At 47.0% G+C, this 27,798-nt stretch overlaps 1 protein-coding gene across 7 annotated transcripts in view; it reads left to right on the top strand.

The window, feature by feature from the left end:
• LOC119177756 (uncharacterized) overlaps positions 1–27,798 on the top strand; it is a 258,227-nt gene that overhangs the window by 128,215 nt on the left and 102,214 nt on the right. For 5 of the 7 annotated variants that reach the window (XM_075865176.1, XM_075865186.1, XM_075865172.1 and 2 more), the window contains 2 exons: positions 4,524–4,559; positions 22,970–23,130. In XM_075865176.1, the coding sequence (XP_075721291.1) occupies positions 4,524–4,559; positions 22,970–23,130 (197 nt within the window). The remainder of the gene's footprint in view (positions 1–4,523; positions 4,560–22,969; positions 23,131–27,798) is intronic. The other 2 variants (XM_075865180.1, XM_075865212.1) reach the window with 1 other exon arrangement.

Here is a 27,798-nt window from a genome sequence, read left to right as displayed (position 1 = left end):
TTTTACTACTCTCAGCATCCCAAATGCAAACTTTCTCACATGCAGCATTTGAAACAGGCAATTAGTAGTATTCAAATCTACACAACATAACTGGGCTTGAACCCATTTATAAGAGTGGGATTTTGACATTATCATGTGCAAAGTGCCATGGTCCTGCATATCATGTGGAATCATACTACGAGTGACAGTGCCAAACATAATGTACTAGTAATGAAACTGTTTGGTTTTGCTGACAATAAAACGAACGAGGGCAGCTTCTGCTACTTGGAAATACGATCATCGAAGTGCAGGGGACTCTCTGCGAAACCCATATAAAGTTTCTAATTCAATGGGCCTTTTCACGGGTACATGCTTATTTTCAAGGGTCTTTAATAAGCCAAGGATGCTTACTGTTTGCTGGCTGTTATTCCTGTTGCTCTGGGTCATGCTTCTTCTGTGAGTGCAGGTTTAAGCAGCGTTATCATGCACGATATTCCTGCAACAACACGTTTTTACGTGTCAATGCTGGCGACGCGTACAAGTTGAGCCAATGTTTCTGTGAGCAGACGACACTCCGCCAGCGCTCCAGCTTCCCATAATGCTTTGCGATCGCCATAGGTGACATGCTGGAATTTCCGGAAAAATTCATTGGTGTTTACTTTCTTCTTGTGCTAGAGATGTGCTGTGTGTTCAGTGCAACAATGCGCTTGACGCGCATCACGGCATCACCTGCATCACGTTCATCACGGCTTGACACTTTTTCGTGTAGCAGATTGCGCTGTGCTGGAATGAGCTGTGGATGTCTTTAGATGGACACATTGAGAAAAGCTCCCTGGATGCAGTATCTTTATGTCCTCCAGAAGTCTAAATATATTGCCTGACCTCGACACTGTGGCACCCTCCAAACTTTAAGTTACACTACAGGGAAATACTGAGTTTAGATTGATAAACTTCTCTCTTAGAACTGTAATGCCATAAGTTTCACTATTGTAAGTTTATTATCAGCAGAAAAAATCAAGGCTATAAATTGTAATTTCTCAATTTAATTCTTGCGTACCACGTCACTGCTTTCAAAATGTATTTTTCGTATGTTTGCCACATTGATTTGATCAAATTTTCTGAAACTTCGTACGCTAAGTTTATGGCACCCACAGGTTACAAAGCACTTCATCTTAATCGGTTGGAAACTATCTAAATGCTTTCAAAATCTATGACGTGCGGGAATCTTGATGTGGCATATACACCCGCATTTTCTTTTCGCACTTTGTCTCATTTACCAAGCGTTGTCTTGTGGTAAGGTGGTGTTTTCTGGACTAGGAAAGTGCAGTTTACTGATATTAGTGATCCCACTCTTGCGCCAACTACGCCAAAGTGCTCGAAATCAGATTTACTGTGCCATCTTGATAATATCAACTGAAATTGCGCCAAACTGTGCCAAAGTCGGATTTGAGATGGTCTATCACCGGCAATAGCCGCGCAGGCAAGTCAATACATCTGCACCTTGTTTTCGGGGCCACCAATTTCACAATCACGTACCTATTTTATTGCGCTGACTAAACAACGGTCACGTGTGCGCTCTTTAATCCACGATGCTATGTTTGGTGCCAACGCAACTCTGTTGTGCAAGTCCACTTAACTGTGAAATGCGCTCTCCGCGGAGCCTTGTGATGTCTAGTCCAATCGGTAGCGTGAAACTGTGGCGGTGATTCATTGGTAGACGTATTTCGTTCCAAGAACGCTGCTGATAGTTCGTTTGAAGAGCTGCGCGGCATGTAATAAAGCAATTTTCACTTATAACTTCACACGTGCCTTCAGAATATCATGTCCGTGCTACGTGTCCGCAGAAGAACAGGTAAATGATGGGAACGCATTGAAACGTTTCGTCTAATATGATTTATGCATGGATCATCATACAGAGGAGTTTTTTCCTAATTCCTTGCACCGGCAGGTCGGTTCGGACCCTAGCAACATGGAGTCCCTTTGGAACTCCATGTTGCTAGGGTCCGAACCGAAAATTTTTGTGTGCTTTATTTTTAAATGTCTCATTTATAAAAGCATGCCTCCCAGTTAGAGCTGCCGCTATTCGGTTTTAATACGTGCAGCTGTAGTGAGGCCATCGCTGGCGGCTCTGTTGTCAGAAGGCCTATGAAGTGGCTAAGCCCTGTTACAGGTCCGCCTCTTGCTTTCCAGGGTCAATAGCTGATGGGTTAAAAAAATATTGAATATCATTGCATCACATTTATTGGTTCGTTTTGATGGGAGGGGTGGAGGGGAGACTGCTGCGGCGCTTGAAGTAGCTGGCGCACGCCATCTTGACGCATAATAAGACTGCTCGTGAATTTTCTGTGCTACTAACCTCTGCTTTGTGGTTAGATAATTGACAGCACGAAAGCTTTCGCAAGTAGAATAATCACTGTTCCTTTAGCCAGCGTTCTTTTGAGTTACCCGATATCGGCAATATCAAATCGGAAATATACAACTTGTTAGTTTCACTTGCGCTCTTAGCAATAAATGCGATATCAACAAATTGTATTGTTATACCAAATAATGAGGCTTGACGCCATCCCTGAGAAGCGCTAGTGGAGGGGTTGCCATTTCTAAGGTCCACACACCTGCAAGAATTTGCTACACGCGCGGTGTTCGATATTCGCTACTTTGGTAGCTAGAGACCCCCGAAATATCTCTTGCACGCCAATGCGCGTACAGATGGAATCATACTTGTCTAGAGTGCCCAGGCAACTGCTTCAGCTGGTGTTTTCTTCAGAAATAAGTAACGAGAGACGCTGTACTGCTACTAAACATAGTCGTACTGCGTGTTAAGCCCTTGTGCTGTAATGTAAGCACCAATGGAAGCCTGTAGCTAACGTGAGACAGAAGCCGTGGCTAACAGTGTTGACAGGCACGCGCTTTGCTACTCTAGACCACTGTGATTCTATCTGTACAGTACGAACGGCACTAACGAAAGGACCTCCGAAATGGCGTGACGATGGTGTGGCCGCCTTGCGATCAATGCTCAATGCATACCCTTACATGGCCGCTCTAGAAAGCAAAGCACTTTTCACACAGTCTGTTCTCGTTGAGAGTGCAAGGTAGAAGGGTATACCAGTCGTAAATAGCATGTGCGCAGCGATCACACCCTTGAAGTCAAAGCTCATAAAAGTCTCCCCCCCCATCGCTTTCTTAGCTCGATCCTTCCTGTGCCTTGGACATGGGTGGCGCGTTCCCCTCTGCTTGAGTAACAATTAATGCGAAGCCTGGCATGCGGGGTGATGTTATCGCATCTGCCTTCAGTGCAAAGGCTCTTATGGTGTCTGCTGTAGCCTCATTCGTCGCCCCAACTCGCGCGCTTTTGCCTGCATGGTGAACAAACGACGTGCCGGGGGTTGCTATCGATTTGGGTAATACACAAAACAAGACGACCAGTGGCGCAGCCAGGGGGGGGAGGGCACATCAGAAACAAGCCTCCCTCATCAGGTGACACGTAAGGGGTTTTTGGTGTATAGACAAGACGCCCTAGCCACATAAAATGTCTCTGCAAAAGGAAAATGAAGTTTGTTAAATTGTGTAGTTTCAGCACAGAGATGAGTGCCGGAGGAGGTTGGCTTTTGTGAGACTAGCTGAATGACGTCATGTTATGCCTATCAGTCTAATCGATCGTCAAGAAAAAGAACCTTTCTTTATTCTTAAAGTCATCTTAGTGAGATGCATTTGGAACTGTGTGAGTCTCTAGCGTTGTACGTCGTAGCGTTTGTCTACCATATCTGCTGATTATCACATAGGTGTATTTATATTTCACGATGTGCAATTTTGTTCGACCTGCATTCTGTTTATTTGCCACGAAAATAATCTCTGAACAAGTTTTTTCAGAATGCTTATCAGCATGATGCCATTATTCCTTCATCATCAACTAAAGTAGTGCTTGTAAGATGACTGGCTCCATGAAATTTGAAAAATTTACAATGAATCTAAATATTTCTAGTTCTTCACAAGAGCCTCAGAATAATTTTTCACCTCCTTCAATGTAAATGCAACTTGCTTCTCCTCCAGGATTTGAAGTTAGCTGCTGCAGATTGCTCCAAAGTTGATAATTTTACTGCTCCAAAAATCACTCCAAATCTGAAGACCTCAGTGGCATCATTGAGAATGCCAACACAACACGACAGCACCGCTCACGTGCTCTGGGGCTCGGGCATGTCATGGGCATGGGAATTTGCATGCCCATAATTTTTTCATGCGTGTGTGATCGTCTGATACCGAGGAGGGCAGGGAGGGGATTTGGCTTGTGAAGGCTACATGGGGTGAGGGTTTCGAGCTTGCCTTATCGCATCATTGTTTTGCACTGCTTCAACATAATTTGGTTTTTCTCAGCTTGTTCATAATTAACCAATGTGAAGAATTCTTGTGGCATAATATTGTTCGTCGTTGGGCACACAACCATTTCAGAAATTTTCTATGTGACCTGGTGAGGGGCTGTTTGAGATGCTCTTCAGGAGCTCTAGGAATTGTCGAACACTAATCAATTAAAACATGTTCTCTGTTTGTAGGAGAGCCTGGAACAAGTGCTTGCACAACTGCCCAAGGTGAGTTTTTCATGACAGTCATTGAAATCATTACATCATATCTTTTTTCTAGGCTTAGTAGCTTAAGATGTATTTGTGTACTTGTTTAATCACTGTGGTGTATGCAGCATACACTGGGAGAAATGAACACGAAAACAAAAAGCGAACAAGGCCTTGTGTCCCCCTTTTGCTTTTGTGTTTGCTGGTTTATCCGCTGTACAGTGCCATGCATTGTAAGACAGCAGATTTTGTTTGCACATCTGGCCACAATGTCCATACTGTATAAAAGTCAAAATGGTTCAGTTGAAAGAGTTGACCGTCTGGCGAGCTGATGTTTGTACATAGAGACCATTATGAGTAGTGCAACGAGACAAAACAACATTGTCAGTAGCACTACGAGACAGGATAACAGAAGATGTCATTGTATACAAGGCACCTTTTGATGTGTCAGTATTTTGATTCTCCTCCTGCTTAGAGGCATGGCATTGTGTAATTTTAAACTTCCAAAAACCACCACTGTGTATGTTGAATGCTTACTGCTGTTTGTAGGAGTTAAAGTGATGCTGCTTGAGATAGAAGATGCAAAAAGTTTTTCAAGCTCAGTTAAATACTTGCTCCATCGAGAACAATAAAACTCCAGGTCTGCGTGGAAGGCGCAGCACAGTCACAGGGAAAGCATGAGGAGTGGCCTTTCACAGCTTTTTCTAAACACTCTTTGGGTAAATGCTAGAAGCGCACTTGCTGGGTACCAACTACGCCATAAATATTTATAATTTCTGTGTAGTAAGCTGGCATCCACTGTGCTATCCTTCGTTATTTGTTGGAGAAGCGTGGTATCCTCTAAACAGTTGTAACGAATTTTGTGCTGCATTCAGTAGCTGATGGCGATGAAGAATCATGAATGAAGTGGGTATGTGCCACAGTTAATAGGTGATGAAGAATGAGCCTTTGAAATGTGTGGGGCCATTGGACGACCCACTCTTTACACGATTTACATTGTGTGCACCTGCTTTTTTCTTTGCTGTTCTAAAACGCTTTATTACTCGTATTAGTGGGATTCCTTTCCCTGGCATTAAGCCTGCCAAAGGCAAGTTTGCAAACGAGTCCCAAGCACCAGTGTGGCTCAGTAGTGGAATACTGGGCTGCCACGCAGAGGACCTGGGTTCGAATCTCACTGTGTCACCACATGTGTTTGGTGTTTTTAATGTGTTTTTTTTTCTTATCTCAAGCGTGCAATAGGGGTTATAGACACAGGGGGTGGTGGTGGCAGACAACTACGGCCCTGCGTGTGACCCGTGTTGTGATTTCATAACAGCTTTCGCTGTAAAAATATAACCATGCACAAAACTGTGTGCATGATTTGATGTCTTACCTATAGTACTTGTTTTACATATTATAATAATGTGCATAGTGAAAAGAGTATTGTAATGATTGCATTTCTGTATGTACTGTCTTGCATATGGTTGATGCTCTATTTCTTCTGAAATCCTAATGAAATCTTTTGTATACTGTAAGTGCAATATTCACAGCATTTGAACTTTATCTTCTTCACCTGTGTATAATGATCACTTTGTTGGAAGGGTTGGTCAGGCGACTCAGCCTAATAAACATTGCCGAGACCCCAATGCTGCTACGCTCTCGCAGAGTGGTGGAGACTGCTTTCGATTCCTAGGTCTTCTCTGACAGCACGCTTTTTTGGAGCTTTATTCAGGCCGCCGCTTGCTCCACACCTCTGCTGTCATGGCCCAAGAAACACTGCCCGGACAATCCAGCATCCTCTCCCAACAAATCATTTTCGCATGGATTGTCAACACCCGGCAGCGAGACCCACCCATGTTTTCTGTGACAATGTCGAGGTATGGCTGAATGGGTACAACATGACATGTGTGTACAACTAATAGGACGAACCTTGAAAACCTTGTCACATCGCCTGCTTTCTGTCCAATGTTGCCAAAATTCGTTTTTTAACCATGAGAGCAGCTTCATTGATTGCCCTACTTTCGTTCAACAAATTAAGAGAACTTTTGGGGAACCTAACACCCATTCTGAAGTGTCAAAACAAAAGCTCGACGGGCGTGCCCAAATTCCAGGAAAAACGTGCACTTCGCACATCGAAGACATCCTTGCCCTTTGCCTCCGCGGGGACTTGGCCATGACAGAAGCTGATAATGTTTGACACATCCTCAAAGGGTAGGTCATGTTGCGTTCAATGCTCTGGCTGTCAAAAACTCCCACCACCTTTGAGGACGTCATCACCACTTGTCAACATCTTGACGAACTACAAGCCATCTGATTGCACCCGATGACGTCCAACCTTCCTCGGATACGGATTTGCACACACTCATTCACACTCTGATTCACAAGGAGCTTCAAGCACAAGAGTTCTCGTGAGCATCCGCCCCTTGGCCTCACTCCTCGTCTGCTGGTTTGCGTAACATGATCAAAGAGGAGCTGTCATACGTGACTCGCTCTCTCACATCCAACACTGCGATGCCATCAATGCCATCCGCAATGTAAGCACAAGTCGCTGCCATGCCACCTGCTTTGGTTTAGTACATGCATCCTGTTCCTGCTTAGTTCAACGTAGCAGCCTTTGCACCACATTAGCCTATTCTAGCGCCTGTCCCAGCTCAAGCATTCTACGCCTCCTGGAGCTCGCCTCACCCAATATGTTACTATCGTGGCATTCGGGGCGATTTTCATGATTTTGTGTTAAACTCCACCACGACGATTGCTGTGACTGCGACATTCACAAAAAAGATTCGGTGTCCTCCCGGAGCAAGTACCAGTGCCACCCTGTGAGACATTCCTTCTCTCTGTTGGAGGGGTCAGCTCTATGCACAGCTGGTGCAGAAGCCTAGCTACTGTTCAGCCGCACATAATCGTAACAGGCACAGTTAACCTCCCCTTCCAGTAGCTCCAGTCATAGTAGCTACGACAAGTTTGGGTGAATAAAGCAATCGGCTAAGTCAGTAAAACAGCACCTTATTGCTGCATAAGCAATAACGCGTAACCCCGCAGGGGCATCTGTGAGAGCAGGTGTTTGGTGTGTGGCAACACCACCCGAGACAGCGGGAGGTTTCGACTCTCTCCTGCACCTCGTCGTGCGTGGCTTAGCCGTGTCTGCGGAGGATCCCCTTTCCCAGGGCTTTCACGATTACTAGCTTAAACACTACTTTAACGAACTTTTCAGATTAACAAACTTTAAAAAAATCCCACGCCGATGGCTAATAGTTTTAATGTAAAATTATTTCACTACTATGTACTTCAGAATACCAAACTTTTCAGTATAACAAACGTTAACTTAGTTCTGCGTTCGATTAACAACGCCTCAGTACTGTGAACTCATGTTCTGGAATCCGTCGCAACCACTAAAACGGTACGGGAGCAGACGACACAGCGAACGGATGCCTTGCTTCTCGGAAGACGTGCGACGGTGCAGAGGGAAAAAAAACAACAACGAAAGGATGACTTTCTTTGATTTTTTTTTTTGTTGAAACATCGACACTGCAGGTTTACAAGCGCAGAAGCGAGGGGCGAGGACAACACGAGAGGGCAAGGTCAGCGAGGCAGAATGGGAGTTAGAGTTACTCAGCAGGAAGCATGGGCGTGGAAAACCTGAGACAGCAAAAGAGCAGGAAATGAAATGCGAGGAATTTTCTTTTCTTTATATGCGCTTTTTTTTCTTCTGAAGAGGCGACTACAGCCGTGACGCTCTTTGTCACTTCTACATGTGCTCTAGGAGGCCTTGTTTGTCAGTCATGTTTATCTCTTTTCGGTGATTACTTATTGCATCCGCAAAGCTAGTCTGTGTTCGCGCTGCGGTGCTACTACAAATGAGTTGATCTCTGCTTGCGACGAAGAAGCGGAAGCAGTTTTCGCTAAGCGAAAAAGGGGATATGTTTCGGCAACTGGAAGGCAAAAAGCAGGCAGTTGTGACCAAAGAATAAAATCGCATCACTGGAATGTGGATGAGCTGGAGGCCTTCGCGCTGCAAAGCTGGTGCTGCACACGTCAAAAAAAAAAAAAGAAAAACGCTGACTTCTTTAAAGTAATTGTACATTTTTTGTGTTCACTTGTGCATATGTTTTTTCTCGTGAAAAACGAGTTCAAGGACCCACCGTTGTAAAGGTAAGTCGTTTTGGTCGGTGGAAAATAAGTATTTGTGGTTAATTTTTGGGCCTTCACTATAACAACCTTTCAAAATAACGAATAAATTGCCACGGCCCCCTGAAATTCGTTATATCGAGATTTCATTGTATTTATCTGTCTTGTCATCATCCGTTAGTGAGCCTCCAATAAGTGAGCTGCTTGTTTTAGTCTCGTAACTTGCTAGTTGTGGGACTTACAGGTTAAGCCTAACCATAGCATCAGTCCTCACTGCACCGCCCATCGACGATGTGGCGCTCTGGGGACTGCCATGTGGGTCGTAGTCGTCATAAAAGAAGGGAAACAGTAGCAGGTGCATCGGGAACTGCTCTTATGAGGTGGGCGATTCGAGCAGCCTCATTTGGTATCTGTGGTGTAATATCAGATTCTGGGGCCCAGGACCACTCACCAAGGAACTGAGTGGAGCCACGAGTGCACACACAAAAACATGTATTTACAGAGGAAGATCTAAGAATTATTAACGTGAGATGTACTCTGATACCAATATGAATAGGATAGTTGAGATGTACAACCGTGAGATGTACAACCGTGAGATGTACAACCACGACCTTAATATAAGAAGTAGCAGTAGCCCAGATGACACCCCGCCAGTAATGATAGAAGAAGTCAGAAACGCCTTGGAGAGCATGCAAAGAGGCAAAGCTGCTGGTGAGGATCAGGTATCAGATCTGCTGAAAGATGGAGGACAAATTGTGTTAAAAAAAATAGCGACCCTGTTTACAAGGTGCCTTTGGATGGGAAGAGTAACAGAATCTTGGAAGAATGCTAATATAATCTTAATGTTTAAGAAAAAAAGATGACAAGGACTTGAAGAATTACAGGCCAATCAGCTTGCTCTCCTAGTATACAAGCTATTTACAAAGATAATTGCTAACAGAATTAGGACAACATCAGGATTCAATCAACCGAATGAATAAGCAGGATTTTAAACAGGCTACTCAACAATCGACCACATTCATACTATCAATCAGGTAATAGAGAAACGCTCAGAATATAGCCAACCACTATACATAGCCTTCATAGATTACAAGAAGGCGTTTGATTCTGTAGAAATATCACCAGTAATGCAGACATTGCAGAATCAGGGCCTCTACGAAGCATATATAAATATCCTGGAAGAAATCTACAGGGGATCAACCGCTACCATAGTGCTTTACAAAGAAAGCAACAGAATACCAATCAAGAAGGGTGTAAGGCAGGGGGATACAATCTCCCCAATGCTGTTTACCTTGTGCTTACAGGAGGTTTTCAGAGGCCTAGAATGGGAATGGTTTGGTATAAGAGTTAAAGAGTACCTTAATAACCTGCGCTTCGCCGATGACATTGCATAGCTGAGTAACTCAGGGGACGAATTGCGACTTATGATTATAGAGTTAGACAAGGAGGGCAGAAAGGTAGGTTTTTAATCTGAAAAAAACCAAAGTAATGAACAACAACCTCTAATGAGAGCACATAGAAACGTAATAACTGTGGAGCTGAACCATGAGATTGAAGTTACTAAAAGAATAAGAATAGGGTGAAGCACATTTAGCAAGCACTCTGAAATAATGGCTGGTAGATTGCCACTATCCATCAAGAGGAAGGTATATAACAGCTGCATCTTGCCGGTGCTTAGCTACGGAGCAGAAACCTGGAGACTAGCAAAAAGGGTTCAGCTTAAATTGAGGACGACGCAGTGAGCAATGGAAACGAAAATGGTAGGTGTAACCTTAAGAGACAGGAAGAGAGCAGAGTGGATTAGGGAACAAACCGGAGTTAAGGATATCAGAGTTGAAATCCAGAAGAGGAAATGGACATGGGCTGGGCATGTAGCGCATAGACAGGATAACCGCTGGTCATAAAGGGTAACTAACTGAATTCCTAGAGAAGGCAAGACAGTCAGGGTGAGACAGAAGGTTAGGTGAGCAGATGAGATTAATTAGTTTGCGGGTATAAATTGGCAGCAGCAAGCACAGGACTGAGTTGACTGGCGGAACATGGGAGAGGCCTTTGTACTGCAGTGGATGTAGTCAGGCTGATGATGGTGATGTACTCTGATATATGCAGTCCTAACTGCGCTAATTGTCTTTGAATCAGAAGGGTCTCGTTCTGTTTCGAGCCGTTGAAGGACGTTGATGCCCGTCGCTCGAAGACAATGTGTCGTCTGGCTGGTCGACGTCGCTAACATGTGCCAGCCCTCGCCATGGCACAGATCTCTGCTGCAGCAGCTCAGTAGCTCGGCCTCCACGTTCGTCTCGGCCATGCCCGGATCATCTCAGCGACTCTGAAGGACCTCAGCAGCAGTGGTCCACCCTCCACGAAACACGCTCGAAGACGAGGGCACCTCGCCAGATCCCTGGACCAGCTGCCCAGCCGGGAATGCAGGCCTCACTCGTCGTGGTGGCCCTGCAGGAGTCAAGAACGGCAGCCAGACCCCTGCGCCTCGCCTGGTCTCTGGGCCAGTCTCCAGCCGGAGTACAGGAATGGTAGCACCTGGAGGGCGTCGCTTAGTTCCCCGCACCAGATGTCCAGTCGAGAACCGTCTGTCCTTGACCGCTGCGTCTCGACCACCAACACATGTACGGTGGTACGCGTCGCCCGCGCACACACTTCAGTTTCCTCTTTATCGTCCCCACACGGCCATCACTAATTTGTTTTTTGCACGCCTCTATCATGCCTTTGCCATGACAATATCTTACAAGGCCACTTTCCAGTCCTCTGGTGCTGGCAGCCTTCAGAACTGGGTGCCTGTTGCTTTCGCTGTGAGAGTGACCCTGACTTCTTTGACTTTCTTCGTTCGGCTCTACACAGGGCAGTGTCACCTCTTCTGGGGTTTTTCACCATGGCTTGGGTCGCGTGCCACGAACCCTTCAACTACCATTCGCGTGCATGGGCGTAGCAGTGCTGCACACCATTTGGTACTTTTCTGTGGCTCTGCATACCATCGCCACTCGCAGACCTTCGACACGTGCCTCTTTACTTAGACAAAGGACGTCCTGACCGTTCCTCAATTTGTGTTTTTCCTTCCTGAAACAGTTTGTGCTAGTCAAAAACTTTTGATTGATTCATGACATTACTCCCAGAAGCAGTCTTCATGATCCCATGGGTCTCCAGGGTCGTTTTAACCAGTTTGAAATAAAACTTCACCGTATAACGCTGCTCCAACAAAATTCACTGGGGGGATGGCAAGGCACATTGATAGAAGTTCACCTTAATCTCGATAGAAGGTTCAGAGACGCTTGGTGAACTTGAAGCTAAGTCCCTCCGCAGGAATGTCCCTTTCCTTTGCCAAATATTGGCAGGAAGAAATCAGTCCAACAACTTTCTAAACAAAGCCTGTTGTTTTGTTCAATGTGTCCATGGTTCCCTTGAGCCCGAAGAAGGAGCTCTCTCAGCTGGGCTGTCACTGTGCAAAGCAAAAGGGAGGGGAGGGGGGGGAGGCTGGTAAGAGAATCACAAATACCACGTTCAGTAACACTGACAGTTGGGCGAGTTGGTGTGGGTTCATAGTTAAGAACGGCGCAAAAAACACGGAACACAAAACGATAAGAGCATGAGGATGGCCGCCGGACTCTCAACTAATCTTTATTTACATCAACTCTCACATATATAAAGAAACGTGATGACAAAAACCAGGTGAACACGCTAGGTTCGTTATGCTTCCCTATTCAAATAAGATGCTTCTTTTTGTTGCAGGGCGATAGATGAAACGCTGATACATGAATTAGTGTTATAAATGTGCAAGGCCTTTAATATTTTCGTAACTACTATCGTCCGTAACCACTGTTCCAAACTAAGAAGCAAAAGAAACCTAGTACTAAGGACACAGTGGGGCTCCAACCTGGGTTCGCTGCGTGTCAGCCCAGTATTCTACCACTGAATCACGCCGGTGTTTGGGACTTGTTCGCAAACTTGCCTTAAGCAGGCTTGATGTCAGAAAAGGAAATGCGTTAATGAGAGTAATAAAGCGTTTTAGAATAGCAGAAGAATAACGAGGTATCACACAATGTGAATAGCGTAACGAGTGGGTCGTCCAATGCTACAACTCATTACAAAAGCTTTTTTTTGATCACCTTTTAATTGTGGTGCATACCCACTTCAGACATTGTCATCAGCCACTGCATAAAAAATTGGCACAATATTCCTTGCAAGTGTCATGCGAATGCAACACTTCTCAGAAGAATGATGAAAAATAGCATAGCGAATGCTGGTCCACTACCCAGAAATTATTCGTATTAATGACCTAGTGGGTACCCAGCAAGCGTGCTTGCAGCTGTTGCCCAAAAAAAGCTCTGAAAGGCCGCTCTTCACGCTTTCGCTGCGCCTTCCGCGCAGGCCTGGCGTTTTTTTCTTTTTTATTGCACTACCTCATCTTGTTGCTCTTAATATTTTTCATAAAAATTTTCATAATATTTACATAGTATTTAGTTTTCATTAAGTTTAGTTTAATAAAAGTTTTCATAATAATTACCTGCAGCCCAGAGTGCTTCTACTCTCAACATTGCTTCGAATATGGTAGTTTGTGCCTGTGGTCATTTGTTTTTTTTTCTATTGTCCTGTCTTATGCTACTCACTATGATTATGCTCTTGCATGTCTGGGTTGGGTCGTAGGAAGCATAGTGAAACCTTGATACAACGAAGCTGGTGAAGTTGGCAATTTACATAGTTACAGTAGGTTCTCAGTGAACGGAAATCTGTTAAACGGAACTACTGCTTAAAGGGAACTATTGCCTCTGCAATGCTTGGTTTCGAGCTTGTATTTTGCACCCATGTTCACTTCTCAGTAAAAGAAACTCCTATCAAATGGAACACTGTGGTGGTTCTTGGGCCCTCAGACACAGAAACCCAAAACAAGGACAAGAAAAACATTTATCGGCTTCACACACGAAACAATCACAACACTGTGGCTATCTGTACAACACACTGGCTCCATAACTCAGCCCTACAGTCCTTATGTCTACGTGCACGCGAGTAACCCACGCGTCCTCAGTACTCGGAAGTCTAATTCCGTCGGGTGCCACTCACGCTCCCGCTCAAGACGATGGCGTCGACAACGCAAGCTCACCACGGGAGGTTGCCAAGTGCACGGGAGCTCACGAGCAGACCATCAGCTGTTTGTGCTGCACCAGGCGGCCCCATGCTGCGGCCGATGCAACACCGAGGTCACACTTTCAATTGGCGGTTGATCTTGCATGTCTGGGTTGGGTCGTAGGTAGCATAGTGAAACCTTGATACAACGAAGCTGGTGAAGTTGGCAATTTACATAGTTACAGTAGGTTCTCAGTGAACGGAAATCTGTTAAACGGAACTACTGCTTAAAGGGAACTATTGCCTCTGCAATGCTTGGTTTCGAGCTTGTATTTTGCACCCATGTTCACTTCTCAGTAAATGAAACTCCTGTCAAATGGAACACTGTGGTGGTTCTTGGGCCCTCAGACACAGAAACCCAAAACAAGGACAAGAAAAACATTTATCGGCTTCACACACGAAACAATCACAACACTGTGGCTATCTGTACAACACACTGGCTCCATAACTCAGCCCTACAGTCCTTATGTCTACGCGCACGCGAGTAACCCACGCGTCCTCACTACTCGGAAGTCTAATTCCGTCGGGTGCCACTCACGCTCCCGCTCAAGACGATGGCGTCGACAACGCAACCTCACCACGGGAGGTTGCCAAGTGCACGGGAGCTCACGAGCAGACCATCAGCTGTTTGTGCTGCACCAGGCGGCCCCATGCTGCGGCCGATGCAACACCGAGGTCACACTTTCAATTGGCGGTTGTGCTAAACCGGCTTCGACGTGGCATCGTGGCCACGACCTCGGTGACTGGTTATGCCGGACCCGAGCATGGACAGGATCAGCCGCTCGCCCTGGCCCGCACGTTCGTCCGCCACAGGACCAGCATGTCAGACCCGGCCCGGAACCGCCATTCGTCTCAGGAACACGCCACGCTCGCCCAGCTTGGGTTGGTTACGCCGGCTCGGCCGTTCGGTCCCCTGAGGCCCAACGCCTAGCGCTCTTGCTAGCTGGCCACGTTCTTCCTCTGCCCATCGCTGTTCCAAAGCTCCTGCGCACACCTTCGTCTTCGTTGGTTGTTTTTCGCTGTCGTTTTTACTTGCAGCTTTGGTTTCTTACTATAAACACATTTTCCAGGTCCCTTTGGGTTCCGTTTACTGAGAGTCTACTGTATATTGAAAGTTTAGCATTTATGTTGACGAATCCTCCTTTTTTTTCTTTGGAGCAAAGGAGGACAAATTCCCTTATGATTTTTACAGGAGTGTGTAAATATTTGAACTCTTGAATTCTTTTGTAATTGTGCTTGCTGTTCGATTCGCACTGAAATTTTATTATTTGATTTGTTTGATTTTTTGAAAAAAAAAAAAGCAACAGTTCATGATAATGCAAAATTGCTGTATAGTTAGTGGTATGGTCGTGTGTTTTGGGCTCTTGATGTGTAAGACTGCTAGTTGATTCCACCGGCACTTCAGGCAGTCACTGCACAACTATAGTTGGAGACAACTTAAGAAGTCTGGGGAGGCCCCGCCCAGACGATCACCTCAGGCACATCCATTGCTGACGGGGGCACGGCGTCAGGACACTTATTGGTGCAGGCTTGTGTGCATCTGCCTTTGAGGAGGAAATGCTGCCGCGCTTGACTTGTCTAGGCGGGACCTCCCCTGACTTCTCAAGTTTTATCATACTATAGTTTGGCTGGAAGGTTCTTTGTTGATGTACAAAATGCCCATCCTCAGTTGTAAGGAGTCAGTGGGTGATGTGATTCGTTGCTTGCAGCTTCTTCACATTTGCATCTGCTAGCGCCTTGTAGTATGTTGGTGTAGTAGGTGTAGTTTGTGCTAGGTTTAGCCACAATGTTGAGCAATAAACTGTGTTGCGGTGTGCATGGCTGTGGTGCCAGATGTTTCAAAGTACGTCATGATCGATCGCAAGCACAAAGAGCCGTCTGGCAAGGGTTCAAAGTGAGCAGGACCTCTAACCACGCGTCCCATGTGTCGGTCCGACATGCGAATCGGGAATTTTCAGGATGAGGGCGGCACATACAGGTGCTACAAAGCAGTAACGAAGTCCTTGGGCTGGCTGCCCCCAAGCGTGCCTTCCCATCATCTCGGACATTCTTTTGTGGGGTGCGGGTTGTCACCTGCACCGGCTGTCTTTGTCTCGGCTGTGCGCTTGCCTGCGGGGCAGTGGCTACGGGCGGGCCTCTCTGGAATGTGCGGAAGGCCGGTTGTGTGCTACAAGAGCGACTGCCGTGAATTCTTCCTGCGTGGTCGCCTCCGAGTCCCCACGCGTGTGCCACGTGCGTCTGCCACGTGCGTGAAGGGATACTTGTCTTGTGTTGTGCTCTCCATGAGTGGTTGGTTCCCCATAGTGACATTCCGCCCCTATCTTCGGAACTGCACGGCGAGGCAGCGGGAGCAGCTCGCTAGAAGGAAACCGGAGAGAGTCATGAGAAGTGTCGTCGTTCGGACGTTACTGTCCGACATGTTGCGAATAAACATCTTGTTAAGTTTTCCTCTACGCCGGTCCCTCTGCCTCAGCTTTCTGGGGTTCTGAACGTCCCCGTGGCCTGCGGAATGACGACCACCACCCAGCTCCACGCTACCTATACTGGGTCCGCTGCGGCCACCGACGCGGCTCGTAACAACTGGATGGCAGCGACGGGATTCTGCTCATGCCAAGTCGCAACAAGCTCGGGCCAGCATCGGGATCGTCTCCGTTGAGATCATGGCTGCAGGGTGTGGTGAGTGCTTGACTTTTCTTCACTGAGATTTTACCAGGCTTTATCTAGAGTTTTGTAGGAAAGGTGGTAAATTTGGATAACTACTCTACGTTGACCTGTGCATGGGAACGTAGCGTTCTAGTAGTAGTGAAGTTAGCAGCACTTGCAGCAACCATGAATCTGAAGGCACTGAAAAAACCGCTTTTGCTAGAGTTAGCTAAAAGTTTGGGTTTGGATGTTCGTGAACAAATGAGAAAGCCAGAGATTATCGAGGTTATTGAGAACCTTAACGCAGACGACGACGAGCTCTCAGAGTGTCTAGAGCTGATAGATGAACATGAAAGGCGCAAAGCTGAAGAGAGAAATGAGAGGCTGATACGCGAAGCAGCAGAAAGGGATGTTGAGATGAAGCGCCTTGAAATCGAGCTGCTCAAGGCTCAAGGTAGCAGTGAAGGTAGCGAAGCGTCTAGCGGAGTAGAACGGAAGTCGTTCAGGATGAAAGACCTAATGCAACCTTACCGCTCCGGAGAGGACATGGGTCTGTTCTTGGTAAATTTCGAGCGCACATGCGAGAATGCGCGTGTTACCAAAACGATGTGGCCGCAGTGCTTGCTTACCCTACTACCCTGGGAGGCTGCCGAGGTAATTGCCCGCTTGACAAAAGAGGAAGCAGATGATTACGACCAAGTTAAGTTGAGCCTGCTAAAGAAATATAGATTGTCAGCAGAAGCATTCAGGCAGAAGTTCTGGAACGCCGTAAAGCAGAAAGACGAGTCGTATGCTGATTTCGCATACAAGTTAATGTCTAGTATGAGGGAGTGGCTCAAAGAGGCTAAGGCGTTCGAGCATAAAGAGAAAATCGTTGAGTGTTTCGGACTCGAGCAGTTTCACCGTCGTTTGCCCCAAGACGTTAGGCTCTGGGTGCAAGACAGGGAGGAGGTAACTACTGTGTCGAGGGCCGCGGAGCTAGCGGAGGATTTTGTTTCGCGCCGCGCGCTTGATAGAAGAGAAATTCTCCAGTGGGAGGGCCAGATCAAAAAGGCAACTGGGTGGAGGGGACATTCAGTCCAAGAGAATCGAGAGCTCAACACTGATCCCGAAAAGCAACGGGAGGTAAGCAATATGACCACGGTTAAGGAAAAGCACCAAAACAGTGCGTTTGAAAAGAGGCGATCACTTGTGTGCTATAAATGCCACAAGCCAGGTCACATTGCGGCCGTCTGCAAGAGTTCAAAAGTTGTTTGCCTCTCAGTCGACAGCGAGGGGGAAAACATGCGACTGCTGGAGCCATATATCAGAGAGCTGACAGTAAATGGAAAAGAGTGTCGCGTGCTGCGGGATTCGGCAGCGACAATGGACGTGGTCCATCCCTCGTATGTTGAAGCTGAACATTTCACAGGAGAGTGCGCTTGGATTAAACAAGCAGCGGAACCATCAAGCGTATGCCTTCCGATTGCTAAGGTATGCATCGAGGGTCCCTTTGGCGCATTGCACACAGAGGCTGCAGTATCTGCTTATTTGCCAAAGCAGTATGCATACTTGTTTTCAAACAGATCCGATCGGTTGCTAGGACAGAAGAACGTAGCGTACGGGGAGGGGTTGTGTGCACGCTCACTCGCTCAAAGGCACGAGAACTCGCAACTAGAGCTGCACCGCTCGATCTTCCCCCGAGAATCACCGAGAAAGCCGGGGATGGAGAGCCCGCGAGCACGGTAGACACGATTACCACACCAAGCACTGATAAAGTGAGCGATGAAGGCGCGGATGAAAACGAGGAAGACCCTCTTGAATCTGGAAGTGTCTGTGAGGAAATGATTACTCCTGCGTCTAGTAGCCTGCAGACTTTGCTGGGAGTGGATCGATCGTCTCTGATAGCGCAGCAAAGAGCAGACCCCACTCTTCAAAATATAAGGAGTCAGAGTAAAGGAGGGTATTTCAAAGAAAAACGTGCCCGAAGAGCCACCACTAGATTTCCCCTTTTCGGGAGCGGAAAGAAAGGAGGATAACGCTGGTCAAACGCTCAAGGCCATGGTTGAGGTGGCTGAGCTCACAGCTAACGAGAAGCGTGACCTAGAAAGCCTCCTGATAGAATATGAGGACATGTTCTCGGAGAAACCGGGTTGAACAAATTTGGTAGTGCATGACATAGAGCTTACGGCCACTCAGCCCGTGCGGTCAAAGGCGTATCGAGTGTCACCGCGTCAGCGCGCCATTATTGAGGCCGAGATTAAAAGAATGCTCGAGCTTGATGTGGTTGAAGCTTGTAAAAGCGATTATACCTCTCCGCTTATATCAGTGGAGGTTCCTGGGAAAGATCCGCGACCATGCATTGATTATTGGAGGTTAAATCTCATAACAAAGGATCAGACCTACCTCATACCAAATATAGAGGAAAGAATTGAAGCAGTAAGCAGTGCTAAGTACATCTGTACCTTCGACCTCGTTCGGGGTTATTGGCAGATGCCCCTGACCGAAAGAGCGAGCAGATATGCGGCGTTTATTTCTCCTATAGGAACATACCACCCTAAGGTGTTGAGCTTCGGCTTAAAGAATGCCCCTTACTGTTTCTCAGCTCTCATGGACAAGGTATTGCGGGGTTTAGAGGGGTTTGCCCTGCCTTATCTGGATGATGTAGCAGTATTTTCAGGGTCATAGTCAGAACATCTCACCCACTTGCGAGCAGTGCTTCAACGTTTCCGCGAAGCAGGTCTGACTGAGAAGGCTCGAAAGTGTCAACTTGGCCGAGCAGAGGTTACTTACCTGGGTCACATAGTGGGGCAAGGCCACCGCAGACCTTCTGATGTCAAATAGCGGCAGTTAATAATTTTCCGCAGCCCCGGACAAAGACAGATGTGCGGTCGTTCCTAGGATTGGCAGGGTACTACCAGCATTACATTCCCTGTTATTCAGAGCTTGCCAGCCCGCTTACTGACGCTCTTAGAAAAACCGAACCTCAGATTCTGGAGTGGGATGAAAAGAAAGCGAGGGCATTCTTAGCGTTGAAAAATGCGCTCATGAGCCAACCTGTACTTCAAGCCCCCGACTACGCTAGACCCTTCGTGGTTCAGTGTGATGCAAGTGACCGCGGCATGGGCGTCGTATTGTGGCAGAGAAACGACGCAGGAGAGGAACATCCCGTGCTATATGCAAGCCGCAAACTAACTGTAAGAGAGGAAGCCTATAGCACTTCAGAGAAAGAATGCGCCTTTGTTGTATGGGCGGTTCAGAAGCTCGCATGCTATCTCGCGGGATCAGAGTTTATTATCGAGACAGACCACTGTCCTCTCACGTGGTTGCAAACGATGTCGCCTAAGAACGGCCAGCTACTTCGCTGGAGCTTGCTATTGCAACAATACTCTTTCGAAATTCGTTACAAGAGAGGCACATTGAATGGCAATGCTGACGGCTTAAGTCATTGTTTCTAGGTATCTTGATGGCGTCAAGTAATCTGGCTTGGGTATTTAGGTTCCATTTTTTTGTGTGGCAGGTTTACAATTGCTTTTTTTGTACTTGTGCTTTATCACGACACGTGTTTGTGAATTTGAGCAGCCTATTTCAGGTGGGGTTGTTGGAATTGTTGCTGCTATTGTAATGAAGAACAGGTCGTTTTGGATGAAGTAAAAGCCTGGTGGGTCTCAGGAAGAGAGTATGGGCGCTTGCCTGCTTGGCGGTTGTGTTTCTCGCGTGGTGGACACAGGTGCTATCTTTCGAGAAGGAATGTTGGCCAGCAGAGCGGGAGCCTTTCTCCCATTTTGGACGACGCTACCAGAGGCTCCAGATCACCGGGGGTGGCAGAAGAATGCAGCAGAGCCGCATCGAGGTGTCCACGGCTTCAGCACACCAGCATTGTCTTCATCGACCTCACCCCACAAAGGGGGATGACCTTTGTACGTCGAGGTCTCGGCCGGCCGCCGGGGAAGCTGTTACAAAGCAGTAACGAAGTCCTTGGGCCAGCTGCCCCCAAGCGTGCCTTCCCATCATCTCGGACATTCTTTTGTGGGGTGCAAGTTGTCACCTGCACCGGCTGTCTTTGTCTCGGCTGTGTACTTCGCCTGCGGGGCAGTGGCTACGGGCGGGCCCCTCTGGAATGTGCGGAAGGTCGGTTGTGTGCTACAGGAGCGACTGCCGTGAATTCCTCCTGCGTGGTCGCCTCCGAGTCCCCGCGCGTGTGCCTCGTGCGTCTGCCACGTGCGTGAAGGGGTACTCGTCTTGTGTTGTGCTCTCCATGAGTGGTTGGTTCCCCGAAGTGACATTCCGCCCCTATCTTCGGAACTGCACGGCGAGGCAGCAGGAGCAGCCCGCCAGAAGGAAACCGGAGAGAGTCATGAGAAGTGTCGTCGTTCGAAGGTTACTGTCCGAAATGTTGCAAATAAACGTCTTGTTAAGTTTTCCTCTACGCCGGTCCCTCTGCCTCAGCTTTCTGGGGTTCTGAACGTCCCCGTGGCCTGCAGAATGACGACCACCACCCAGCTCCACGCTACCTATACTGGGTCAGCTGCGGCCACCGACGCGGCTCGTAACACAGGCGAGCCTGCTTATAGGAAACCTGAGCGTGACGGGGCATCCATTCTCTGTATCTCGAAGTTCGCAGTAAATGAAACACAGCTTTAAAAAAGTTGCGAGTGAAAACACGAAAAGTCCATAATGCCCATGTTTCGAAGAGCAGAAGCGATAAGGGTGGTCTCTGAGTTTAAAATAGCAGCGTGCTCTTCGCCGAGGCCCATGGCATATACAAGTTAAAAGCATCCTTGTGGGCACTGGCTCCAAATTTCCATCGTCGTCATCATCCGGTTTCTCCTAAACCCTTTTGCCATGCACTTCATTCACAATGGCCTCATTCATGCACGGTTCCACAGTGTCGGCATCATCTTCGGCCGCCGCAATGAAATCGATGCGGCAGATGTCTTGCCCTCTCATGTCGGAATCGACGATGCACTGCCGCAAATCGCCACCGAAGTGGTCCTGTTTTAAAGCTTCATGCTCGGCATCGGGTCCGACATCGACAAAGTCGGCCTCGCGAAAACAGTGTCACACACATGTAGCCAGGTAACTCTAGCCATGAAGCCTTGACCATCTCCACAGCTGAATACAGGGACACCAGAAGCGGCAAGTTGGCTGCTGGGCGGTTCACAACTATGAGTAAATGTTCCTATGAGTAAAAGGCAAACTATGAGTAAAAGGCACCTATAATAAATGTTAAATGCACGGATTATGCCCAAGCCAGGTGGTTGCACTTTTGACATTTTGTTTAACGGCAGGAAAAAGCGCGGAAGGTCTCTCGTCGGTCATCCTAACCACACACGTGAACCGACAGTGAAGAAGACGCTCAGGCGCGACATAAAATTCTGGACACATGGAACTGCTCTGGGCCCATTTCTAGCCAGAAAAAGAAACCTCTGAGTTTGACCTAGCATCAGTGGCGTCGGGCAAAGGAGTTGCGATGAAGAGAGAAGATCAGATTTGCGAGAGACAGGCAAAGCAGTTGCGATAGAGTGAAAAGAGCGGAGCACACAGCAAGAAAGCGAGCTTGAAAACCAAAACACATGGGTGGAAGGAAGTCAGGTAGCTAGCTCGCAAGGTGCACAAAATGCTCAACTCGCACGTTGGAAAACTTGTGATAGTGGTCTGTGCGCAGAGGTCAAAGTATTGCATTGTGGCGCCGGCAGACTTGCGCGGCCCCACCAATTTCGATAATTCGCAATTCGTTTTGTATAACAGCTGTTTTTAGGTTTCCGCAGGTGTGCGTAGGGCATGCTGAGCTGAGAGCGAAGTGACTGAGAACAGGTCCTAAACACGGAACAAATCGCAAATTATCAAAGTCGGTGGGGTAACGCAAGCACATGCACTGGAAAAACACAACACCAATCCGGACAACACGCCCAATCGGGTACAGTTGGCGGCAGACTATATTGGCAGATGGTCTGATCACTCTAGGGCGGTGACACCAACAACAGTTTAACAAGACTAGCGATCAAAAACTGAGGGAAGACCAGTCAGCTGACCCGACCGGTCTTAGGAAGATCGGCGGCAGTGTGAAAACATGGGATGTGGCATGCTCTGAGTAGCGGGGGTACGAAATACAGAGGGATGTATAACAAAAACAGTCGAGAAAAACAACTTTGGGCGATAGGTGGCGTTGTGTTCGCGAGAGTTGGCCACCACTATCGTCATCATCATCATGGGGTAACGCCGGCAGGGACCCCTGGCGGAAGCAAGCCTTGGTGGCGGGCGAGAGTTGAGTGAGTCTCTTCTGCGCGTGGTGGTTGTCGTGAACGGTTGTCTCTAGCGTGGGCCCTCGGCGCATAATACCGCGACCTGCGCGGTATTATGCGCCGAGGGGGTGTCAGCATCGAAAATTTTGCTATTTGCATAGCTGTAGTTTTTGGCTTTTTGTGAAATGTACTGGCTCCATACACTGGTTGTTGGTGCTTCGAGGAGTGTTCTACTCGGTAATATGTGTCGAGTTGCACACGAATCGAGTTGTTTGAAGGCAGTCATCACTATGCACAAGTGCTTACTGGAATTTTTATACTGGGCAGGTTTCTTCTCGTCCAGCAACACCTCAGGAGGAAAGTTGGCACAATCCACCAGCTCCTCGAGCTTATGCACCGGCTGAGCCATGTCCCTTCTACCTCAAGACGGGTGCCTGCCGCTTTGGTGACTGGCAAGTTCCCATTTCATCTTGTTCGCTAGCTATCAGGTGAGGACAGGGCTGCGCTTGAGGGAAGTGTGGCCTGGTGCTCATCTTTCTGAATGAAAAGATTCTGGGGCAAACATTGATTGAAACACAAGGGAAAGCAATTGTTATGCCTGCAGTACAAGAATGACTGCTGAAAAAAAATGACCAGTCATACACCATACCCAGATGCCATGAAATCTCAGTTCAACAAGTGCAACATCAAATTTTTCATATAAAAAATTTCATGCTGAATGCTAATACAGTAGACTCATGTTAAGCAAATGGGACCATGAAATTATGTTCCAGTTGGCAGGAGTTCTGTTTATAGAGAAACAAACAGGGGTGTGGAATTCTAGTACGAAATTTTAGTGGCATTCGTTCTATTTAAGAAGTGTGGAGATAGGTTTGCAAGAAGCTCACCTCATGAGCGCTACATGCAATGAATGTGACCTATGCCACGGCCACAGTGCACAAGGACAGTACAGCCGGGTTCGTCGAATCTACCACACTGTGCAGAAAAGACACTCAAGGCGGGTTGTTCATAAACATAGATTTATTAACCTAAGATGCAGCACAGCACAACGATGACGGGATTGCGGGCCATATGAGAAAACTCCACAGATCACTTCAGTGCGCCTACCTCTGGCATTATGGCTACCACACAAGAGGTAACCGTGCACATGAATGGAGAAGCCTTCAAAAACAGCATGTAATACTTGTAGTTGTGCGACATGCTTGCATGGCAAGCAAGCGCCAGAGGGGCTGTCACTGGCGGCCAATTGGGATGGGCAGGGCTCAGTGACATAGCTAGCGTGCTGAGAAACGACATGCTCGGCGTCGAGGAGTGTGCAGCATTGCTTGCGCCATAAACAGTCAAGCAGCTGTGTGCATGGCCTCTATGTTGCCGTTCTCAGCGCTTGAGATGTGAAGGGACAGCACAATACGTCAGCTAGGGAACTAGGTGCCAGAGTGGAGGGCACACTTGATTCCCACAGCAGCAGAGTCTCAATGCAGAATTATTTTGCTAGTGCATGCTTCATAGTACATCTTCCAGCCACTTCAAGAGAAACAAAGCAAGGGGAAGAACAAGTGAGTGCAATCGTGCTCGTTTGTTCTTCTTGTTGTTTTTTTTTTGGTCTTGTGCAAAGTGGCTAGAAGAATACGTTCCAACCAGGCCAGCTAGCAGTTTTGCTTCACTTCCTCGTACCGCACTTTTCATAATAACAATAGTTATATCTATATCTGCGTCATTTCAACAATGCTTTAGTACTACACTTGTATGCTGTAGTGCAGGAATTCTTAGATATCAGTGAATTTTTAAAGGATGACATGGGACACAGTGCAGTGATTGAATGCCCGGCAACTTTATCCACGAAAATACGTGAGACTGTGTGAGATAAATAAAAAAACCGGAAGGAGACAAAATATACATTCCTAAAGTGACAATGCTGTAGGTTCTAGGAGTGTATATGAGAACACTAGAATCTTGCTCAGCCACAAACTCATGATGTTGCTTGTGGCTAGGAATATTGGCGACTTGCACATTATATTCATGCAGGACACATGCCAATGCTTCGCTGATGCCGGGAATGGAGGCACAACGCTGGCTGGTAGAATCACGCGGCTCAACTTGTCAGCGTCAAGGACAAACTAAAAAAAGGAAAAGTTTCCTGGTGTTGTTTATAAGATTCCTTGCGCTGACTGCAATGTCAGAAAAGCGGAGATTTCGAGTGACGTCTGAAAGAGCACATAAATGACGTGAAAAATAAAAAAGTTGTTCCCAGGGCTCTCACAGAGCATGTAGAAAAAATTCATCACTGCTTGGACTGGGATCGTGCATCAGTTATCTCCCGGGAAAAGAACTGGACAAAATAGCACAATCTGGAATTTTCGACAATCCAGACAAGCGGGAACACGCTTAACCACAATGCCGGCAATATACCTCTTGCGTATGCAAGATGCCTCAAGCGATTATTTTAGCAGATTTAAGCTGGAAGCTTTGGCCTCTCAGCTTGGTGAACAAGGCTTTTGTGTGGAGGCAGGAACGTCTTTTTAATATATTTTTGACACCCTCTTGAATGTCGTCCTGTCTTTTTCTTTCTAACTGCCAAAGGTGTACATGATAGAGGAAATGGCAAGGCAGGCTGACCAGGTCTTAGAAGCTCAAGGGTTGAAGAATTTAAAGAAAGGGGGCAGCAGCAACCCTGAGGAAGGAGAGTGCACAAGTAAGGCTCCAAGGAATAAGGCAAGGGCACAGCAGCAATGCTTCCTGTGTAATCGGCTAGGACATGTAGCGATGAACGGGCAGTAGTTGACGGGAACCACTATTGATCTGACAGTTATGTCAAAAAAAGGGGGCACAAAGCTAGCGAGTGCAGAGCAGACCTCAAGAGAATAGTGCATGTACAATGAGATGTGAAGAGAAAGTAGATGTGGTTAGCTCAGTGAGGGATATGTCGATGAGTGCTCTAAGTAGATGGAAAAGTGAAAGGCACACAAGTGGCTATGTTGAGACTTTGGTGCCAATACGGTTTTAGTTAGGGCGAGTCTTGTGAATGAGCGAGAGTTCACGGGTAGAAGCGGCACAGTAATCTTTGCAGATAGTTCAAAGATGAGATTACCAGAAGCCAAGATAAGGCTAGATACACACTATTTTGTAGGAGTGATCACTGTCAAGTGTATGAAAGATCCAATAGTATACGATGTCATTTTAGCAAATAGGCCGGGTGTGTAAGGGGTTGATGACCCAATGTGGAGTGGTTTATATGCCAAGCAAGGAGAGTAGGGCGGAAGGTAAGGCAAATAAAAGCCCATCTAACTCAAAAGGAGTCATTAGTGGGAGTAGTCAAGGGCAAACCGTTAGTGAATTGCCAATGCTTGAGCATGTGAGTCTGAGGAGCTCGCAAAAGAGCAGAGGTAGGATAAAACCCTGAGGTAGGCAATAACCAAGATTGGGTGTGACCAAGCAAGGATTTGTTATTTCGGAAGCTCTTGAAAAATGGAACTGTTAGGCAACTGTTGGTACCAGGATGTTATAGGCAGGCAATTTTAGAACATTGTTAAGCAAATTGAGTTAAAGATCCAAAGAACCTATTTAAGGAAGTGACCAAAGGTGTTACGGCCTGGAGTGCACAAAGAGATGAAGCACTTCGTGTAAAGAAACCAGGAAAGTTATCATTAAAGCAATGTTCTAACACGGGAAAGTGTTATAAGATTGATAATTATAGAGTTATTGACAATGAGCACGTGGATTGGAGAAGAGTGAGTAGGCGTCTATGAAAGGTTAGTGGGGTGAATGGTGCAATGGTGTCACAAGTGAAAGTGTGTGAAGACAAAAAGTAATTTGCCAGCCTCCCTCACGAGTGTTTGCAAGTGTTGTCACCAGCCGAAGAACACAAGGCTGCATCCCCCACGAAGAGATGAGCAGTTCTTTTTTTAGAAAAAATTCTTAAAGAGAGGGCCAATGTCGTGTGTGAAGGGGTGCGTGCCAAATGAGGAAATGAGGCAATGGTGCGCGAGGCCCCAACGGTGCGCACCACGTTCACTTATGGGATTGGTTGGAGGAAAGCCCGTGGCACCCAGCCTAGGTTCTGGTGGAAAACGTCTAGAAGATGAAGGGCACTTTGCTGCGGAGCTCCGATATGAGAAGATCAGGGAAGTTAGCATCGCTGCAGTGACAGAAGCAGTAGCCACCTGGTTCTGGAGACTGTTGCGTGAGAGGCTTCGGGAGTGGTTGCTGACCTTGGGAGACTCACCGCACCTCTTCACAGCAATTCTCGATGTGCCAACAGCTTTTCCACTTCGTGCCAGGATGGTAGCGGCCCACACCACAGTCATTGGAGTGTCCTGTCATCACTTGGGTTCGATAGCATGGAATGGCGGCCAATAATGAGTTAGGCTTAACCTCGATAGGCTGGAGACGATTGGTACACCAGCAATGAGGACAAATGCCTAGTTGGGTGGAAGTAATCAATGGCAACTTTAGGAACTTTTGGAGGACGTTGATGATGAACACAGCGAGCCTTCGATATGGCTAAGGCACGGAGTCGACGTTGGGAACATTGAAAACATTTGGTTACCGAAATGCCATATTAACGATCTTCTGGCTAGGGCTGGAAACAAACTTCAACTGGATTGCAGTTGATTCTTGTTTGATTATGTATTGTTTTATTATGGAGTTTGTTTTATAGTGTTCACAAGTGTTTATTTTCCCTCCCCACTTTTTGTTTGATAAAGTGTGTTTGTATTGCCAGCACGGTGGCCCATTTCTTTAAATTTGATCTATTGCAAACACTCTCGAGGTAAACCTGCCACTATCACAGGGAAGGGTTAACGGTAATAAGGTGGCAAAACAGCAGAAGTGTTTTGGCTTTCCCATTGCTTGCTTATGATTGTGATAGTGCAGAGTTTTGGCATGTTTTGAAGGTCATCCGACTATCGTATTTGCTCATGTATGACCCACCCCTGCCTATAATTGGTACTCCTCCCATACAAACCACAGGAGACAGACAAAAAAATTTATATATTTGTGTACTGATGTAAAGTCACCTTCCTTGCATTACCTTGAAGCAGTTCATAAAGTCGCCTTCTTTGCATTACTTCAAGCAGTGCCGTGAAGCCAATTTATTTACCAAAAATCACGTAAAATTTTCTGTACATATTTTGCTTTCTTTGCCTGAGAAAATATGT

This window comes from Rhipicephalus microplus, chromosome 1, assembly GCF_043290135.1.
Source record: "Rhipicephalus microplus isolate Deutch F79 chromosome 1, USDA_Rmic, whole genome shotgun sequence".
Taxonomy (NCBI): Eukaryota; Metazoa; Arthropoda; class Arachnida; order Ixodida; family Ixodidae; genus Rhipicephalus; species Rhipicephalus microplus.
Note: the sequence above shows the minus strand (reverse complement) of the source record. Positions and strands in the feature narration are given on the sequence as shown.